At 38.2% G+C, this 21,612-nt stretch overlaps 1 protein-coding gene across 1 annotated transcript in view; it reads left to right on the top strand.

Annotated features, from left to right (window-relative positions):
- SV2C (synaptic vesicle glycoprotein 2C) overlaps positions 1-21,612 on the top strand; it is an 82,607-nt gene that overhangs the window by 17,535 nt on the left and 43,460 nt on the right. Inside the window, exons 2-3 of the mRNA XM_074812363.1 lie at positions 3,574-3,754; positions 18,805-18,956. Of these exons, the coding sequence (XP_074668464.1) occupies positions 3,574-3,754; positions 18,805-18,956 (333 nt within the window). The remainder of the gene's footprint in view (positions 1-3,573; positions 3,755-18,804; positions 18,957-21,612) is intronic.

The following is a 21,612-nucleotide window of genomic DNA, read 5'->3' as shown; positions in this document are numbered from 1 at the left end:
ACCAGTCTATGAATTGCAACAGACAGTGGCAAATAATGAAGTTATGGCAGCACAAGGAGTAAAATACTGTTTAACCGAACCTCAGTGACAGATCATGCATGTATTCTTATCCCATTGCTTAAATTGCCCATAATTAGCTTCTGGATACTGAGGGAGTTCTTGGTTGGCTGCTTTGTAAGGTTAAGCTGTTGCTAGCAACCTGAAAGATGCTGTGTGCACATTCATTTAAAAAAATATCTAGCCATCTGGTAGCCAAAGTGAGTGCATGGTGTAAACCAATTCCAAACTTGGGTCCCCCATCTGAAGAGGATGCAAGCATGTAGTTTGTACACTTGTACAGTGGGGAAAGTCATTGAAGTATGTAGAATTTCTGCTGTAGAAAGAAAATACAGGTTGTTAAAACTAGGTGAAAGAACAATAGAAGAGAATATTCGTTGTGTGAGGTTTTTTCAGCTGCCACTTGGCTCTTCTCAGTGCCTTTCCACCAAATGACAGAGTTTACAGATATCATTAGTAATCTTTATATTTTGGAATAAACTTTTATTTTAAAAAATATGTTTTTAGGATCATGCTGAATGTCAAATCTGTGTGTGCCTTGTGCTGTATAAGCTATCTTCTTCAGAGCCATAAGTGTGCTGTACCAAAAAGAAAAAGAAAAGCAGCCAGTTTTGTGATCAGCAGTAGCTGGTTAAAAAGGGAATATAACCCCCAGTATGACATGCTAGATTAAAATCTATATATGTATATGTACACGCATACAATTATTGTTTAGATGACCACTGTTCAAAGGTAATGAGACAAGAGAGCAAGGTCTGACCAACAACAGGATATTTAATTTTCACATATATAAATTTATGCAATATGTAATATGTGATTTATTAAAGGTGTACAAAAAATTATAGTGTTTTCCTCACAAGAGTTCTGACCAGTGACATAACAAACAAGAGCTACAAAGGTTGGAAAAGAAGGGATGATGAATAAGATGATTAAGACTTAATGATAATCCAATGTCATTGGTTACTTGCATTTATTAAGTTGTTGTTCAGCTGTTTTAACTGTTCATAGTTAGAATTCTCATTTGACATTCATCACTTTTATGGCTTATTGTGAATATTGCTGCAGGGGAGAAAAGTCTTAAGGAATGATTTGAAAGTTGAGAGGAAGGGAACTTCCTTTATGGGCTGCAGGCAGGGTTATGTTCTGTATAAAGAGAGACAGAAAATACGAAAAAGAAGAAAGACAGGAAAATACACTGAAACAGGTATCACTGGTAACTACAGTAGGTTCAGGATGGAAGTGATGCAGATCTTTGGTGGGGGAGAGGGATTGTGGAAGCTCTGCAAGGTAATTAGGAAAAAATTCAAAGTTAATATAATGGGAAAGAATAAGCTAATGGTGCAGCTTAGAGAGCAGCTTATTTATAGCAGTTTATTGATAGGAGAATACTATTTTTAACAGCATCTTTTGAATACTCTTCAGGAGAATTACATTGGTATAAGAGAGGCCAAAGCACAGTACAATGACCAAAGGACTTGTCATCAATAAGAAAGGTTAAAGTTTTTATACTCTCAAGACTTGGAAACATTTTTCTTTCATCGTTCATAGTGTTTTGATATTTCTGTGCAAAACAAGGAAAGTAATTACTTGGTAAAATTAAGATTATTTGCATAAAATATTTCAAAATTATCTATATAAAGAAATATGAAACTATTTGATTCATCTTCTCTGACTATTTCTATATTAGAGTGTTGACTGGTAAAGTTCAACAACCTTTATGTATGAAAGAATGTGAGGAATTTAAGAGTAAAAACTAATCATTTTATTTGCCTTTTTGAAATAAGTCTGCTGGCAATACAGCTATTGAACTATTTTTGCTAAGTTCTTTCAACTCATACTGACAAGCAAGCAGCAGCTCTGCTGGATGGAGTTTCCAAACTGCTTGTGATGAGCAGCAATGGATCTGCCATTCTGTCCTGAGTGACTCATGAAAAAGACAGTCAGTCTAGAAATATCATGTTCTTATTTTATGTTGGCTAAAAGGGCAACTGCAGAAAAGACTGATTTGCTGGTATTGGTCACAATCAATGGCAAAGGGTATTGATAAAACCAGCATACTCAGCTAACCAAGATATAACTCTCTTTCTTGCTAATATACGTTTAACACAATGTGTGTTCTATCAAATGTTTTAAAATGATGTCTCTGAAGGAAGCAGCAGTGGAAACTACTTGTACAAAACATGAGGGGGAACAGGGACATTTTGGGATATATGTGACCCTGCAGATGTTAGCACTTTAGATGTTAACATCTGGAATTCCAAGCATGGAAATACTGATGGGTGACCTCTATGTTAATATGCAGTTATCCACGCCCAAGCATTTAAGTGGTTTTTTTTCAGCTTTCTTTCCTTACAATTACCTTCTGCAGGGCAGAAGTGATTCTTCTGGAGGCCAGAATTTTACACAACAGCAATTAAAGCCCAGCAGAGTTGCTGGGGAACTTGTCCATTCTTGTGGCTGATTGAAAAGAGATGCAGGACAAGGATTGCTAGTATTCCAGCTACTTTATATTTAATTCCTGCTCTGTAGTAGGTGGTAGCAACTGCTAGGTAGACAAAATCCAGTCTGGGAAGTTCAGTAAGAAAGTAGGTGGAGAAGAATTACATATATAAAATAAAATACAAATCTGCTTTGTTCAGTCTAAAGCTTGGGAACTACTTTTCTTCTGACAGTCTGCTCACTGTGATCCACAGAAGGTTTCACTCTGGAAAGGAAATAAGGTACAAATATGCTAAGATGTGAATGTCAAAATGTGTTAAATATTTCAGCTTATCTTTCTGTGGGAAAGCACTCCATGTTGAAAACATCATTAACATTAAAAAAAAAAAAAATAATCACTGCAAAACAATTTTTCCCTATCTCCTTTTAATGCATGTCGCTAAACTGTAATGTATCTGGTCAAAATTCTACAGGGAAAAAAAAATCCAAAACATTCCATTGCTTTTCTGTATACAGGACAGTGCCTTTTTAAATAAAGCGGTACACTGAAATAGGAGAAAAAAAACAGTCAAGCTGGACATCTTTGGTTATGTAGATCTCAGATTGAAAGTGTCTGTTTCATCATCAGCTTCCGTTAGACTTAGCACATCTTACTTCCAGTGATTAATCCCCTACAGGACTGCTTATATTCTCGAAATGTTCAGACAATTTGTTTCTGTAAGGGAAATTATAATTTTTGCAGTATTTAACATGAATGCCATTTATTACTGAGGTGATAGTGTCATTCTTTCTCCCATTCAGTCTTACTTGCCTGCATTTTAATTGTTTTAGCTAGAGGCACTTAATAATTATATTAAGCTTCAGTGTGTCTGGTAACGGATTACAAAGACATAGTAGGAAATCTGTTCTCCCTAGATACATTTGCAAAGCTATGCATGTAATTTCTATTCACTGAGAAAGGATAAATTAATCTCTATACTGTTTGTTTTGTAAATATAGAAGATCAACTCTTTTTGGTGTGGTCAGTTGTGGTCAGTTATGTAGCTCACAAAACATCGTTTTTTTTGTGTATTGCAGGTAGCATAGTGTACCTTGGGATGATGGTGGGGGCATTCTTCTGGGGAGGCTTGGCAGACAAAGTGGGAAGGAGACAGTCACTCCTGATATGCATGTCTGTCAATGGATTCTTTGCCTTCCTTTCATCATTTGTCCAGGGCTATGGCTTCTTCCTCTTCTGTCGCTTGTTTTCTGGATTTGGGTAAGCACCTCTGGTTTGTTCATTTCCACAATTCTGTGTGTTAATAAAACTTTTCTGTTTGTAAAAGCACATTATTTAATGTAGAAATATAGTCTGTGTCAGGGGCAAGAGAATAAGCAAGTAGCTACTACACTCCTAAATAACAACCTGAAGGGGAAGAATAATGATTTTCGGGAAAAGACACAGTCTGCAAATTGTGTGATTGAGTTCTGCTCCTATTTTGCAACAAACATGCTTTGTGACCTTGATCAACTTGCTTAGCTCTTTTATGCCTCAGCTTCTCTTTGTATTGCCTGTTCAGTCTGCACAACAAAACCCTCCTCACAAGTATACTGTAAAATTTCAGTAATATTTCTGAAGTTTCTAATGTCTTTTTGTGCATAATATTGTTTGTAATACCACTGCAGTCAAGATTGTCAAATTTAAAATTGGGCCCTAGAGTGTGCCAAATGTTATTGCTTTCTCCAGAAGAATGGTGTTTGTGGCCCTGTGTTTGCTTTACTTTTCATTTAAATAACTTCTCAGTTGTTGGAAAAGTTTAAGGTATTGTAATGGTCCATGAAATTTATCATTTTAAACTTACATGAGCACAGAATGAGACACACAAGCAAGATACTATGAGAAAACTTCTACCTTTACTGCACCCTTGGATAATCAAGAGCTATGTTCTGCAGAGTGCTTAGTTTAACACTTCTGGTAATTGCTTGATTCAGATCAAAACTCCCAACTACAATTCCATTTCAGGTCACTATCAGTCTTCAAGATGCTGAACAGACAGGAGCTGGTGAGAGCACAGTATGCTGTGTTGTAAAGCCATGCACATGAAGTCCACTGCTTGTATGGTTTCTTGGCTGTAGCCATAGTGTGCTAAAACCTGTTGTGTGATATTTGTGGTTTTAGAAACCCCTTGAAGTTGTCTGAAGTAGTGTGGACCTAGACACCCATACCAAAAAGAAGTTACCATAGCACTGGTAACATAGGGGGATGGAAGGGGAAGGGAGGAGAGGAAGGACATATGAGGAGCCGTCTTGCTAGAAGAATCTCCTTAGTCTGTCATCAAATTGTCAGACATGACTTTAAAAGAGATCAAGAGGAAATGGCAACTGTTCTAATACTTAAAAAAACTTAGAAAAACAAAACAAAAAAAATCCCATCCAGCTTCTTTGCATGTTTTTCGTATCATAGGTCACTATCTGTTCCAGATGCTGTGTTTTGTCTCTCCATAGAGAAACACTGATCATGTTGCATTATGCTTTCATTCTTCCATGATCCTGTCAAAGTCCAAAAGCTTGTATTCCTGCTTAGCCTGCCCAATTCAGGAGGGTAGTACTGCACCCCTGTGCCACAAAAGTTTGTCTTTTGGTAGATATGTTTGTGACACAGTTGGTTTTCCCCCAGATTGTCCCTCTTTGGACATATGGCAAAACATGTATTTGTCATGCCTCATGCCAAACTTGCCTGCAGGGTGTCCTCCTCACCTGTAGCAATACCTTTTCCAGTAACATACAGTGCCTGTAACTTTACTCGTGATAGATGTACGTTCTGGATCAGGAAGCGTGTTCTGTTGTGTACCCAGCTTATGATTAATGGTCATTGAAGGCCCTTCATACCTGTATCTTACACCTCTGTATGGGCCCCTACTGTGTCCAAAGTCCTCTTACCTCATCTTTGAGAGCTGCCTGAACAGATTGGAGATAATTTGTTACTATGTATTACATTTTAAACACCACACCCCTCCCCCCCAAAAACCCAACCAAACAACAACAAAAAAAGCCCCGAGACAGCGTGAGCTGCTGAGTCATTCCTCATAGCAATTACTGCAGAGAAAGATTCATGGCTGGCTCACATTTGCTGTTTTGTTCAAAAAATGGATTTCTCCCCAGAATAACTTCCTTCAGCTGGTAACAGAGTTGCATCGTAAAAGCCAGAGGTTTCTAGAATTGAATCTGTGCTTCATACCCTCAAGATGAGGGAAAGCTCTTTCCTTTTCTGTTCCCACTGCCTGTGATGGTGAAGTTTTTCCATCAGACTTTGCATGGTTGGAACCCTTTATTTTTCATCTCCTCACTTGCTCTCAGAGGATGCTTACTTTTCCCTTAAGAGACATATTCCAGATGGTATTTGTGTCACATTGGCCTTTCCTTTGTCATTTGATCCTATTTTGGATATGATCTTATGTTGAGAGCAGCTGTAACAGACACATCATATGCCAAGCACCAAGAAAGAAGGGAGAGTCTAGGATGTTTCAGCTGCAGAGTCAGCAAAGTAAAATCTTTTCACTTTTAAACAGCTGGGCACAAATATACCTACTGTCATAGCATCTTAAAGATCTCTGTTTCCAGATACTTTGCATCAGCTACTGTGCAGAAAGGCAAACTCTTTTTGGTATCACTTAGTGAAGAACTCTCAGATGTTTGCACCAGCTTTGAAGCTGTATCTTCCTGCAGTATGATAGGAAATTTGCTTAAAGGGCTTGAATTAAATCTTGAACATTTATTGCAATCTTTACTACATCCTAGGCCTTGCTTGAATGAAATAGAAGTTGTGTCAGTTAAATGGGAATAGAAACTCAACTCACTTTCTCTTTATAATGTCATTTCAGAGATCCTGTCTCTGAACAGTAGATGTCAGTTCCTCCTTCGTAATGAAATGCACTGAATATATATCTCTGTTATGAAGGGAAGAGGCTTTGTTCCAGTAACTTCGTGTGAATCAAAGAGCCCAAATATGAAATAGGAATAATTTTAAGCAAAGAACTGAACTATATGTTTTAAAGGCAAAATAGTATTGTTACTCAGATTGGAGAACAGCTTTCTGAAGAGTCAGAGAATTATTTGGACAATTTAATAAAATTAAAAGTCAATAAAATATTAAGAAGTATTCAAAAGATATAAAGTAATTTAGGTGTATAGAGTTTAAACTGGTCTATTATCTTCTAGATAATATATAAATAGGTTAAGAAGCATGAAAAATAGACCCAGTATCTGATAGAAGATTTTATTTATAAAGAATACTATAAAATAGATTTTTCTCAGATTCTCTTGAAGTCAAAATGTGTTTATAGAAGTAAACTGCTCAAGGAAAAAAATCCCTTCAAATAATTTTTTTGCATCTGAAAAACCTAGAAGTAGTAAAAATTTTACATGCAAAGAAGTGATCTGGAATACAAAACAGTATAAATATTAAGATATTGCTGGGTGAAGGACATTGAGTGATATGAAAGTCTGAGAGGTGAACTTAAGCTAGTGAAAAGAATAAAAAGGTTGGACAGTTTGCAAAATCATTTCCTTTTATGGAAAATAATATCATAACTGTGATTCTCCCATTCATTAATCCAAAATCAAAACTCAAAAGGAAATTGAATTCAAAAGCCTGATAAAGGTCTAGGAGGGCTTAAGACATGGTTTCCTACAAAGTAAAAAGACCTAGACAAGAAACTGTGAGCTGTATTCATCATTAGTAATGTGCAAAGATTTATTATCAAAACACACCTTGTTAGATCAGTCTTTGAAATCGTCGAAAGAAGGTTTCTCTAATACCAGAACATGACTCATAACATCACTGTTAACTTGAATGGAACTGTAGCCTATTCAACATTGCCACTGTGAAGTATTATTCTCAGCTAGAGAATTTTATCTAACCTCTGTTACAAAAAAAAAAAAAAAAAAAGAAATTTAATCTAAGCTATTACTTTACCATTTTTGGTGATTTTAGATAATTTTAGATGCAGTGTTTCTAAGTACAATTCAATTTAGAATAAATGCTTAAAAGTGCACTATATATTTGTACTATCCCAGCAAATTTCACTTTTGTTGCTTTGAAATAACCAAATATGATACAATTAGGGAAAAATGTATCATGCTTATCCAGCCCAAATGTTACTTCTATAAGAATCAAAGTTTTAATGTAGTAAAAAGCTAGCTGAAATAAATACCCTGAGATAAACTGCAGTTTAGAAATTCTTCAGACAACCTCATACATTTGCTCCCAGGTGAAACTGATTCTTTTTCATGAGCAAAGTGAAAAATGCTAAATAAATGTGTCCTATTTTACAAGCCAGACAGTATGTCCAGACTGCAAAGATTTCTTTTAATCTGACAAAATTGCCAGTTTCGCCAAATTTCTTCTCCAAATCACAGAAATACTAGGAAATACAGCTTAGACGTGGTTAACTTGTGTGACTAAAAGCTATTAAGAAGCCTTTCTCCTGCTTGTTGCTCCTTGTGAATAAGAGTCTCTCTTGAGATATACTGTCATATAGTGTTTCTTTTCCAGAAGACTTTAGACTATATTTCACTAAATCTGAGACTCACCTTCAGACAGCTTTCTTAACTCTTCCTCAGAAAGTATCTCTAAAGCTACCTGCTTCCTTCCACATTACTGGAATCTATCAAAGAGCGCTGGTGTCCATGTAGTAGCGCTAAACTCATCATTTAGATCTTTTCTCAAATTCTTCACACTCTTGTAAGAAATCAACAGTTAGCAAAAATTCAAAACTGTAGATGAAGTTTCTTGTAACTAGCAATTTTGAGATGATTGCCTGTGCAAATCCACCCATGCTGACTTCTGTCACCACTTTTGTATATTATGTGTAGTGGCAAGAAACTTAGTGTTGTGTATCCCCCTTCTCTTAACGGCCAAGATAGGAAGGATGTGCAAGCAGTCCATATGCATAACAACTGTAAAAATGTTCCAGCAGAGATATGGACCATGTGGGCACAGCACAAGATGATTGGCCTACACAAGCAGTTGCCTTCAGGAACTTCAGCTCTATACCAACAGGCTGCTTTTTATAATTGTGTGTCATCAGCATTTAATATCATGTTGGATTTATCTTTTACCTCCTCATACCCGCTTGCTTCACTTCTTTCTCATGAAACACCTTGTGTCCTCTCACCCTCAAAAGGTTGTAATCCTGCCACTTCTAATTCCTCTCCAGCTCCCAGATGTCTCCCACCCATGGCTATCAGTGTTCTTACACTGCGAGCTAATGAATAGCTCTGCAGGTGACTGGCTTCAAAGCTGATAACATATGCCAAAAGGATAGATACGCTTCTCAGTCAAGCCAAGGAAGCAGTTGGGAAGGTCTGAACTTTACAAATAGCTTTCATCCAGCCCTCACAGCTTCAGCTGTGGGTAGAGGTTGCCTAATGTAAACCTGGGATAGCTGGAAGAGAGGTGGTCTTTCCTAAGACTGTTAGGAGAAGAGAACAGTAGTCTTATGAGGAAAGGAAGATTATACAAAAGGGAGAGAGAACCTACATGACAGAAAATAATCAAAAGTATAGAATCATAGAATTCTTTATGTTGGAAATGACCTTTAAGATCATCAAGTCTTTCATGGTTTAGGCCCAGCTGGCAACTAAGCACCACATGGCTGCTCGCTCACTCCTCCCCTGCCCTGGTGGGATAAACTTATAAAGGTAAAAACTTGTGGTTGACACAAGGACAATTTAATAGGACAACACAAGGAGAGAAATAATGCTAATACTAATAAAAGAGTATACAGAGTGAGTGATGCACATTGCAGTTGTTCACTACCCAGAACTTGATGCCAAATCCATTCCCGAGCCGCGATACTTCCTGCTGCTCTGGCCAGCTCCCCCCATTTATATACTGAGCATGACTTCATATGGTATCAGATATCCACTTCGCTATTTTGGGTCAGATGTCCTGGCAGTGTCCCCCACCCCAGCTTCTTGTGAAAATTAACTCAAACACAGGGCAGACTCCAACCATTAACCTACCACTGCCAAGTCCATTACTAAGCCATGTCCCCTAAGCACCACATCTACAAGTCTATTAAATACCTCCAGGGATGGTGACTCAACCATTTCCCTGGGCACCCTGTTCCAGTGCTTCACAACCTTTTCAGTGAAGAAATTTTTCCTATATATCCAATATAAATCTCCCCTGGCACAACTTGAGGCTGTTTCATCTCATCCTATCACTGGTTACTTGGAAGAAGAGGCTGACACCCACCTTGGTACAACTTCCTTTCAGATAGACGTGGAGTAGAACCTCCCCTGAGCCTCCTTTTCTCCAGACTAAACAACCCCAGTTCCTTCAGCCACTCCTCATAAGACTTGTGCTCTAGACCCTTCACCAGCTTCGTTGCTCCTCTTTGCACATGCTCCAGCACCCCGGTGTCTCTCCTGTAGTGAGGGGCCCAAAAATGAACACAGTATTCAAGGTGCGGTCTTACTTGCGCTGAGTAGAGAGGGACGATCACTTCTCTAGTCCTGCTGGCGACACTTTTTCTGATACAAACCAGGATGCTACTGGCCTTCTTGGCCACCTGGGTGCACTGCTGTCATATTCAGCTGGCTGTTGAACAATGCTCCCTCACTCCTTTTCTGTCAAGCAGCTTTCCAGCCATTCTTCCCCAAGCCTGTAGCATTGCGTGGGGTAGTTGTGCCCCAACTGCAGGACCCAGCACTCAGTCTTGTTGAACTTCATACAATTGGCCTCAGCCCATTTATCCAGCCTGTCCAGATCCCTCTGTAGAGCCCTTCCTACCCTCAAGCAGATAAACACTCCCACCCAACTTGGTGTTGTCTTCAAACTTACTAAGGGTGCACTCAATCCCCTCATCCAGATCACTGATACAGATATTAAACAAAACTGGCCCCAATACTGAGCCCAGGGGAACACCACTTGTGACCAGCCACCAACTGGATTTAACTCCATTCACCACAACTCTTTGGGCCCGGCCATCCAGCCAGTTTTTTACCCAGCAAAGCGTGTGCCCATCCAAGCCACAAGCAGCCAGTTTCGCCAGGAGAATGCTGTGGGAAATGGTGTCAAAGGCCTTACTAAAATCAAGGTAGACAACATCCACAGCCTTTCCCTCATCCAGTAAGCGGGACACCTTGTCACAGAAGACCAAGTTAGTCAGGCAGAACCTGCCTTTCAGAAGCCCATTCAGACTGGGCCTGTTCACCTGGTTGTCCTGTATGTGCCGCATGATGACACTCAGGATGATCTGCTCCGTAACCTTCCCTGGCACCAAGGTCAGACTGACAGGCCTGCAGTTCCCCAGATCCTCATTCCAGCCCTTCTTGTAGATAGATGCCACATTTGCTAACCTCCAGTCAACTGGGATCTCCCTGCTTAGCCAGGACTGCTGATAAATGATGGAAAGTGACTTGATGAGCACTTCCTCAAGCTCCATCAATACCCTTGGGTGGTTCCCATCTGGCCCCATAGACCTGTGTATGTCTAAGTGGTGTAGCAGGTCGCTAAGCATTTCCCCTTGGATTATGGATTCTGCTCCCCTTCCCTGTCTTCCAGCACAGGGTGTTGGGTGCCCCGAGAAAAACTGGTCTTACTATTAAAGACTGAGGCAAAGAAGGTATTAAGTACCTCACAGCCTTTTCCTCATCCTTTGTCACTATGTTTGGCCCCGTATCCAAAAAAGGATGGAGATTCTCCTTAGCCCTCCTTTTGATGCTAGTGGATTTATAGAAACATTTTTTATTGTCTTTTACACAGTAGCCAGATAAAGTTCTTGTTGGACTTTGGCCCTTCTAATTTTCTGCCTGCATAACCTTACAACATCCCCGTAGTCCTCCTGAGTTGCCTGCCACTTCTTCCTAATGTCATAAACTCTCTTTTCTCTCCTGAGTTCAGTTCTCTGTTCAACTAGGCCAGTCTTATTCCCCACTGTCTCATCTTTCAGTACATGGGGATGTCCCGTTCCTGTGCCTTTAAGACTTCCTTCCTGAAGAATGTCCAGATTTCCGGGACTACTTTCTCCTTCAGGACTGCTTCCCAAGGGACACTGTCAACCAAGCTCCTAAACAGGCCAAAGTCTGCCCTCTGGAAGTCCAAGTTAACACTTCTGCTGAGCCCCCTCCTGACTTCTCTGAGAATCAAAAACTCTATCATTTTGTAATCACTGTGCCCAAGATGGCCTGCAACTGTCACATGACCCATGAGTCCTTCTCTGTTCACGAACAGGTCCAGTGGGTTGCCTTCCCTAGTTGGTTCCCTCACCACCTGTGTCAGGAAGTTATCTTCCACACATTTCAGGAATCTCCTGGGCTGTTTCCTGTCTGCTGTATTGTATTTCCAGCAGACATCTGGTAAGTTGAAGTCTCCCATGAGAACAAGGGCTAGCAATTGTGAGACTTCTCTCAGCTGCTTATAGAATATTTTGTCTGTCTCTTCATCTTGGTTGGGTGGTCCATAACAGACTCCCACCATATCTGCCTTTCCAGTATAACTTGAAAAGAGCAATGAAAAAGAAGAAGGAGAAGGAGAAGGAGAAGGAGAAGGAGAAGGAGAAGGAGAAGGAGAAGGAGAAGGAGAAGGAGAAGGAGAAGGAGAAGAAAATCTGCAAAAGAAAGTGTTCATAAACAATGATTTTGTGATTACCGATACTGGCAGATCTGAAAGCAATTTATCTGACATATCTAGCTGAGCAAATACTGCAGGTAAATTCTTTGCAGTTATTTGCTTGAATGTGACATCAAATTTTACTTGATGTTTTTAAATAATGTTGGGTAAATTCAGGGAATGAATTATTTACTCATTGTCAGCTTCCATCAGAACTGACAGTAGAGTTTCATAAATCATCACATGAATCTTTATCAGAAGGAGTTTCTTACTACAGGCCATGGGTGTACCTGAAAGACAACTTCTCTAATACACATAGTCCAAAGAGTCACTTGTGTTTAAACATGGGCAGAATGATCAGCAAACTTAGTCTATAGTGTGCTGCAGTTTTGTAGGGCTTTATCCCGCAGTTCTCAGGGAGAACTGGTCAATCTGGCTGCTCATTCTTAGATACTTTGCCAGTCAAATGGCAGTTCAGAAAGGAGAACAACAGAGATGCTTTTTAATGAGACTTGTGTTAGTGGGGGGTAGAGAGGTGTTAATAAGAAGAGGGAAGAGTAGGGGCAATCTGACAGAAGGACAAAGAGTGGTGGGCTGTTTCCATATCTCAGGACTGTAACACTGAATCTGTGTTTTGAGCTCCATTACTTCTTAACAAATTGCAAATAACAAGGTGACAACTTGCAAATGCCATTTCACACAGACCTATCTTCATTTTTAGTCTGGATATTGTCCAAGTTTGAAAGGGAAGAAGACAAGGTATTTCAGAAGAACACCATCCTGTCTTGTGCATTTAGTATCTCTATTCCTTGTATGCTTTTGCATTTCGAGCCCCTATGGCTAGGGAATTTTCAAATAAACAAAGACTTCTATCCAAAGCCAGAGGTTCCTGAATGCCTCCCGGAAGTGTTTTCATCCCAGCTGTCACACTGTGTAGTTGCCAAAATCTGTTGTGACAGATCACAGATCTGAAGGTAGATTAGCAGACATATATCATCTTTGTTTGTGACAAAGAAAATGCAAATGTACCTTAGCTTATTGTTTGTTTCACTGAATCCTACTCTCCCAGGGTGCATCACTTAAATCTCCTTTTGATTTCCCCCTCCCCCTAATTTCACAGAACAAACATGAACAGAGAGTGTACAGAAATGACATTACAAAAGCAGAGCTTTCAGTTTGGGTGATTTTCTGGGGTCAGAAATTGAACGTTCTTTTGCTGAAGAGTGGGATTAGATCAGCTGCTTATTTCTGTATTGTCATTTCCCCCTAAATAACTGTTGTTCTTTTTAATCTAATTTTTTTTAAAATTGCATCAAAATGTTAGATAAGAAGCCACCCTTCTTTGTGAACAAATAGAAGAAACAGTACAACTCTTTTTTTTAACAGAACTGAGAAAATAAAACCCACCACCCAAAACATATACCATATGCATGCCAAGTGTAAGTTGAACTATGTAGGGGATGGCTTTCACTAGAGATTAAAGGCAGCTGCAGTGGTGGACTCTGTGTGTGTGAGTCTGAATATGAGCAAAAGAAGTAGCCAGAACCTAAATATGTAGCTAGAAAGATATTAAGAACATAATCCTGAAGAAAACAAAGCAGTAAGAATAGAATAAGAATTTGGGGGCAGAATTTGTACATTCTCTACAACCAAGATGGCATCAAATGACATGTTCAGTCATTAATTTTTTCCTCCAAACAGATGTAACCCATAAGGCTCTAAAACTGGCTCATTTTTTACATCAAAAAGTTTAATGATATGCTAATTAGTTGGTATTTCCTTCCAATTGAATTACATGTTTCTGAGAAAAATACCAAAAAATCATACATTCTGCTCTTGCCCTGCCTAATTCTGGTGGGGTTTATTACAAAAGATGAAAAAAACCTGAAAAAGATCATGACTGGTATTTGTCATTCTTTTGACTAACATTTATACCATTATCTCTACATATGGAGCAATTTGTGCAATAAGAAAAGGCTCCTGGTGTTTATTAAGTGCTGTTCTTGCCTACATTCCTACATATTTATTAAAAAAGACAAGGTTGAAAGAATGCATCCTATTGTTTTAAGTGAAGAGACTGATTGTTATAGGGTGAGAGTTTATTTTATGCTCTTGAGCCAAGCTCAACAAAGTTTTGCCTCCCACTGGTGTTAGAGTGTGCCTCATTACAGAAACTGTTATTCTGGAGGCAGTTATCACTCATGATCATCAATCCAGAGGTTTAGACCAGTGGTATTTTAATATCAAAAAAAATGTTCAGACTCTACACAATTTTCCAGTGGAGGTATAAAAACCCTGTATAGTTAATTTGTACATACTCACAGTATATCTGCACCCTGTAGATAGTCTTAGTGACCCTTTAGGAAGTAATGCATGGATTCCCCTCCATGATCTGTAGACAAGAATTTTTTGTCCACTGCTTTGTCTATGACGACTGAAAAAATAACATACATGAATAACAGATAAGATGTAAAAACTCAATTTTGCTTGAATCATTTGTATTTAAGAACATTAAAATCCTTCCCATCTTTTAGATTAAACATTCTTCTCAAGTCAGCATGATTTTCACAGGCTTGTCATCTGAACATGCAGACATGTGAAAAGAAGAATGTAGTTTTGCATATCAAATTATTTTCTACAAATGAGGATGAGCATATAATTTATAAACACAATAAGAACAAACAGCTCACTGTATCAAACCAATTAATTGCTAGAAGCAGACTTAATACTGTATCCTATGGGAAAATAGTGTTTGCATTTCCCATAAAACAAAAGATGACGTCTTCCTACTTTAAAATCAGTGGCAACTCTGCCTTTGATTTTATTTGGAATTCCTTCCTGTGCATGCCACCATCCATTCCACACAATGTTGGCAGGATACCAAAGAGGCAGTCTGCTTTTAAACTTGTAATAGAAAAATGTTGAGGATCAAATTCTGTTCCTTCCATGTAAATATGAAAGGGCTCAACTGGAGCTCAACTGAATTATTAAGGGCTTACATGAGTGTCAGTGAAGATGGGATCTAGCCTAGGATTTTTTTGATTATAAGAAGTGCTTTCTTCCTTGCAGCTGATGGATGATATGGTGGGTTTTTTTTAATATGAACATTTGATTAATTCACAATATGCAATAGCTGCTGAAGAAAGATCCTCACAAGAGAGTGATGGAAGAAGCCAGAGTTGCTGTGATCTTCTCTTGCCTAAGCCTTTGAGAGGTAGTTTATGCTTCTGCTAACAATGTTCAGTATACCAGATACCACATTAGTTCTATAATAACAAATGGCTGCAGTTACAAAACACACATTAAAATTCCTGCAAGAGTCAGACAGAAGTTTCTTTGCTCCTTAAAAATGTTTACTAGGTCCATACAGTTTTTAAGGAGATTCCTCATTGTTGTTTGGTGTGATAACAGCTGTCGCTCTTCCTGCCCTCTCATTCTGCTGTCACTTGCTCTGCATTTGGGAGCAAGTTTTACAGAGTGGAGGCATGGCTACTGCCACCCTGAGATTGCCCAACATAAGAGCAAAAGAACAGTCTTCTGCAGCAGGATGCTTCATCTTCATCTCCCTCCTCTCTCCTCCAATTCAGCTGTTGATTAATGTCTCTAAGATTTTCATAATAGTCTTTTAGTCATTGTAATAGCTTTGTGACGTAGGAAGAGCTTTTTAGGTACCAGCATCCTAAAAGCTTCTAGCAGTATCACTCCACACTTACATGAGGCCAGAAGGAAGACTTTAACCAGCTGAGAAATAAGTTTTCCATTCACACTTTTAAGGTGAGATGCGCACAACACACTTTCCTACACAGTTGCTATGAAACAGAGACCTACAACTCTAAATAGCAGCTGTTGTCTGTATGATGAAAATACGTCCTTTATTTCTCCTTTAGACAGTAGACAAGTTATTTTCACTATTTAATCAGTATGAACATAGTAGTTGGATTTTTAATCTTTCTTAGCCTGTTGGTGTACTCACTGGAAATATCAACTTAATCACATTGGATGAAACATAAAAACTGGAGTTTTTTAAAGCTGATTCATATTTTTTTTTCTGTTTAATTGCATATCCTAAATAAACAGTTTGTTTTGCTGGCTCCAAAATTCCTCTTCATGTCTAAAAGGTCTATTTCTTAGAAAAGTTGCCCTATTAAATTATTTGGTACAGACAATGCTTTTTCCGTAGCCTTGGAGGACCTTTAGGACATAGCATATGAGTCAACCCACATGGATCAGTTTTAAATGCTAAAGCAGCATCAAACACCCATTCTTCATGGTACAGTTGGTTCATGCTGACAGGTAGGAGATGCCTTTTTTGCTGCTTTTGGTCAGGATCTCTGTACATTTTATGACATTATGATAGAGTGTGTTATTTCCACTTGAAGCATCCACCCATTTCCTAACCCATCATTCCACAAACACTTGTATGACCTACAGATGCATGACTTACTCCACCCATTGGAAACTCTCCACAAACCCCACTTCATCAGAATTCCAGCCTAGGATATTTAAGGGAGATTTCAGTAAGATTATATGTTGAGTCTTGAATTTCATAAGCATAAGAACTGCATTTGCCTGAAATGAACCCTTTACAGAGAATGTTTTCAAGCATTTTGCAATAGGAGAACTATTAAAGTGTTAAATGTGTTTTATTATTAATTGTGCTATATAGCACAGATGGTTTCAGGCTATATTTACTACCATAGTAACTGCATTATAAAATAAAGACAAGATTCTGTACTTCATGACAAAACATAAAATGAAGAAAATTGTAGATTTAGAAAAACATGTTGGTTAATAGACTAGGAAAAAAGCCAAATGTATATTTACTTACCACTCTGTGTGCTTTTCTTAATGAGCAAAAGGAATCAGAAGAATAAGCACTGACTTATCAAAAACTATTTTCTTTAGGTAGGGTGTTATTGCATGAATGAGACTGTCCTACATCCCATGACCAATCTATTACTTTAGGTGGTCTTGAAAGTGGACACCTATAGCTCCTCATCAGCACTTTCCAGCTTAGGTAGGAAAGAGAAAGACCTTGTTTCTAGTTCTGCTAGTGATTTTTCAACATTAGAAAAAGAATTCTAATTAGATCCATGAGTACTGTATTTGAGCAATACTATGGGAGTGCAATTCAAAGCTGTGTCTGAGCCCTGGACGTTAAGAAACCATAGCTGTAATCTACTTATACTTTGGGAACTGGAGAACCCCGAGTCCATAGCACCACTGAGGGAGCAGTGCTTCCCCATCACAGCAAAATGATCTGTGATTCCACCCTTGACCATGCCCCTTTCACCATTCCTCACCCAGGGCTTCAAGGAGAACCTTCGAGGACAATGTCTCCCCTTGCTCGTGACAGGGCAGTTCACTAGTGAAGGCTTTTAGTGTTTTCACCCAAGAGAAGAAATGAGTTACAGCCCTCGCTAGCTGTATATCTAACAACAATTCATGGAGGTATAAACCTTTGCAGAACTGGCAGAGAGTATAAGAGCTAGCAGGCTCAACTATGGGAAACATTCATTGTAAAACTGAGAGTTGACCACCAGGATTTCATGAAGACCTGTCTAGAAGGAAGTGACAAAACAGCAGACCCCTAAACAAGTATAACAGCTCAATCCAGTATTTCATCCCTGTACCTGAAGACATATTAAAATAAGCTGTATTGCTATGGCACTGAATTTTCTTAGGAGTGAAATACCATTTCTGTATTCATGTTTTCCTATTTAATATCTGTTTTAATCTGTTTCAAGCTTCCTTCTTTTTGATCCCAGCTTGACAGGTCCAAGATGACTGCATAAATATGCATTTATCTTTAAAATTCAGTTAAAAATTCAAACCATACAAGATACTGCTTTAAAGTATGTAATCTGGTATGTGACGATACCTCTTCAAGCTTCACAGGTATTTTCTTCGTCAGGAAAAATAAAATTCACAAGGACTTGTTCTGTTGTGGAACATTTGACAGCTTGCATTGGTAGTGAAGAGGTAAAGACAGTAAAGGATAATCAGGAAGCTGTGCTGAAAATGGTACATAATTTCAGTTACTCTGATTTTTGTAAAACCAACTTGAACTCTTTTTTTTGTCCAGAAAACCTTCAGACAGTGTTTATTTACCATGTCAAAAACTGAATATTGTATGAATGCATAGGCTTTTCATTAAAAACTTAAGTAAAAAAGCAGCATGGACTTAGCAAATCACGGAGTGCAACTGAAGAGAACATCTTTTTAAATATGCATGAATAGAATGTATTAGTAACATAGTTGGCATTTAGTCAGTTCTTGACTACCTAAAGCATGGGACGTAAGACTTAGAGAAGTATCTATTATTCTTTGGGAAAATGTCTAATATTTGTAGTTAATGTATTTTGACATTTGTCAGTAGACTGCTATGATTTTAGGATTTTTGTGGTGGTGAAAGTCAACACTTTGTGCTGGTTTCTGTTCTGGTGGCCGACACATTGACAATCCCCTTGAAACACTGAACGCAGTGAATTGTACACAGAGTTTTCAAGGAAATATTTGACAAAAATTGTGTCTGAACTGGTGAAAGATGCCTCAAGAGTTCCCCAATGCATGGTGCAATTTGAGAAAAAACACTCTTGCCAGAAGAACTGCTTGTAGTTTGGGTTTTCAATGACTGCAGCTATGGGTTTGTTCAGACTTCAACTAGCTGTTACTCTCTTGCTTAATCCACGATCTGTATCTCCTTTTAGGATTGGTGGAGCTGTGCCAACAGTTTTCTCCTATTTTTCGGAAGTGCTTGCTCGGGAGAAACGAGGTGAACACCTGAGTTGGCTCTGTATGTTTTGGATGATTGGTGGCATCTATGCTTCTGCAATGGCTTGGGCAATAATTCCTCATTATGGTAAGAAAAACACCTCCTTTTGATTTGTAGCTCTTCTAGTATAACAGTAAAGCTCTTGAAGTGAAGTTTAAACAGAGGACTTCATGTCTGTTCTCAAAATACTGACCCTGCTGTTAAGAAAAAAATGTATTCCTTTTGGTTTAAATAATGAGAATAGCTTGTACCCTAAATAACAATATTAAAAGGCACAAAAATTAGCTAATACCCATATTTAGTCAGATTCTTTAAATTACTGAAAACCTAGACATATGAAATTATAATTAGTGTTATTGTTGAATCTGGAGAAAATAGGTGATGTGGAGACTTGCATCAGAGAATATAAATTTTAAATTTCTGGATGACAAAAGTGTGCTAGATTGGTTTGTTTTATACAGAGATGTCAATTACACATTCTTGAGAAAGAAGAGCAAGGGCTATCTTGTTTGCAGTCTTAGTTCTGAATATTTCATTCTTATAAATCTTTTTAGTAGTGTAGAGATAGAGAAATTGAACAGTGTGCACTGTTCATGCTGCAGAGGTGAATGAGGGCAGATAAGACAGAAGGCTTGCAATGGCTGAAGTTATATACACATGCAATATAAGCCACTCTGTGAAAGAGCTCTTTACTGCCCTGACGTGGTTAAACATTATTTGGATGAACAGATTAAATTCTTAGTCTCTTGGGTTTGCCTTTCAGAAGAGTTAAATTCTCACAGATCTCCAGGATTGCTGAGACTGCTCAAGGGTTCTTAAAAATCAGTCTCTTCAAGCACTTCTCCCTGGCACTCCTTCAGACAAGTAAAGTTGCATTGTGAGTTAGCTGGCAGCCAAAGCAACTTTCTTTAGCCAAGCAATGAAGTTTATTGCAGTTGGATTGTGAAAGAGAGGACAACTTCATAAGGTTTTCCCAAAGTGATTGAAACATTTAACAAGTGGTAATGCCCAGAAACAAGTTATAATCATGCAGACTAATTAAATATCTGGACTGTTGCATTAAAATTAATTTTATAGTCCAGTACACACAACCTGAATCTATGTCTTCAACCTTGCCTTTGGCTTTGAATTGTTGGAATCAAAGAGAGTAATTTTTGCTGACAAAGCACAATGTGGATAATTTTTTTTTTTTCCCAGTGAGTAAATTACTCTTCATGCCAAGTACTTTTTGCTTTCCTATGGATTTTTTTCTTTATCTTTCAGTGGAAAATTCAAACATTATGACAGACTGATTTACATAGGTTGTCTAATTTCACTGTAGATTTTATAAATCAATATCTCAATGAATACTAATACACTTCCTTATACCAAAGCAGTGACACTAGAGGGAAAAATTTTCTTCTTTCTTTAGCACTGGAACAATATCCACAACAAAAAGCCGTGCTGCACTGATTTTTTTTTGTGTCCTCCTGCAAAAGTATTTATTAAATTACTTAAGACAAAAGAATATAAAACCCAATTTTTAAATACAGTATTCTTCAGTGTTAGCCATATAAATCACTTTCCTTGCAGCGTATTAAGAAAAGTTGAAAAAGCTAAAAGGAAGGAAAAAATCAAGCTATCAAAAAAAACCCCAAACAATCCTTTCTCACAGGAAAAGAAGTGGGTTTACACATCATTTTGGCAAAATTAAACAGAATATATTTATGGGTTTTGATGAGGTCTTAAAATTGTCTTCACTTCAAAACAGAATTTTTCATTACATTGTGAAGTTTAAAACCTGTGTCTTAGTTCCTAGTACAAACGTGGAATCACCCCAGGTCAGGACCAAGGACAAACTGCTTTGTTGTCACAATACTGTGCCGAGCTCTCAGACATTGCGAAGGTCTCCCAGGGCAAACCCAGTTCCGGCACTCAGGAGACTGTGGTCTCATATTGCTGTACCCTCCTGAAAAAACTCCAGGTCAGGCAAATACGAGAGCAGATCTCTGCACTATTTGTATCACGTGCATTCACGAAGAGGCTCTTGTAGTGGTATTTTCTCTTTTACAATTTCTGCATGGTTTCCATGGAATTATTTTGCCAGAATCAAGCAAAGATACAGATTTTTCTCCAAATCACTTCCAGTGCTTCTCATAATTCACATCTCCACTGACTAGAAAGTAAAATTTTATAAACAAAGGAACCCAACCACTTATAAGCCTCATTTATATAGTGCATAGGGATTTCTGAGCTCTCCGCTTCTCACATAAGGAGTAAATAGAGTTGATTTTTCCCAGCTGAACTCAGAAGTTACTCAACGGCAGTGAATGAAGTTGCATCTATTGAAAAGCAATAAGCTGCCATTGAGCATAGTGGAATTATTCTTAAATTAATAGAAAAATACCAAGCCAACAGAATAGAATAATTTCATAGATTTTTTTTCCTCACTCTTTTGTAAATGTATTCCTTTCATTTGTACTGCCTCTTACATAAGCCACTTTAAAAAGTCCTAGATTCACAGCCAGTATATATTATCTAGACCAAGGCAGCCAGTGAAACTATCTGTACAAGTTTACCAGTTGAACATTTAGCTCTATCTTTCTGTGAGAAAACAAAGATTGCATTCTTTATATGTAACAGTTTATCTCCATTTCTGTTGAGCAGCATAGGAGTGTCTGAAACCTGAGTAATGCTTTGAAACACAAAATAAAGAGAAGCTAAGAGTTGCCTTGGTATGAGCATGTTGTTAAGAGAGGAATCA

Source organism: Strix aluco, chromosome Z (genome assembly GCF_031877795.1).
Source record: "Strix aluco isolate bStrAlu1 chromosome Z, bStrAlu1.hap1, whole genome shotgun sequence".
Lineage (NCBI taxonomy): Eukaryota > Metazoa > Chordata > Aves > Strigiformes > Strigidae > Strix > Strix aluco.
This window is presented reverse-complemented; position numbering and strand designations above follow the sequence as displayed.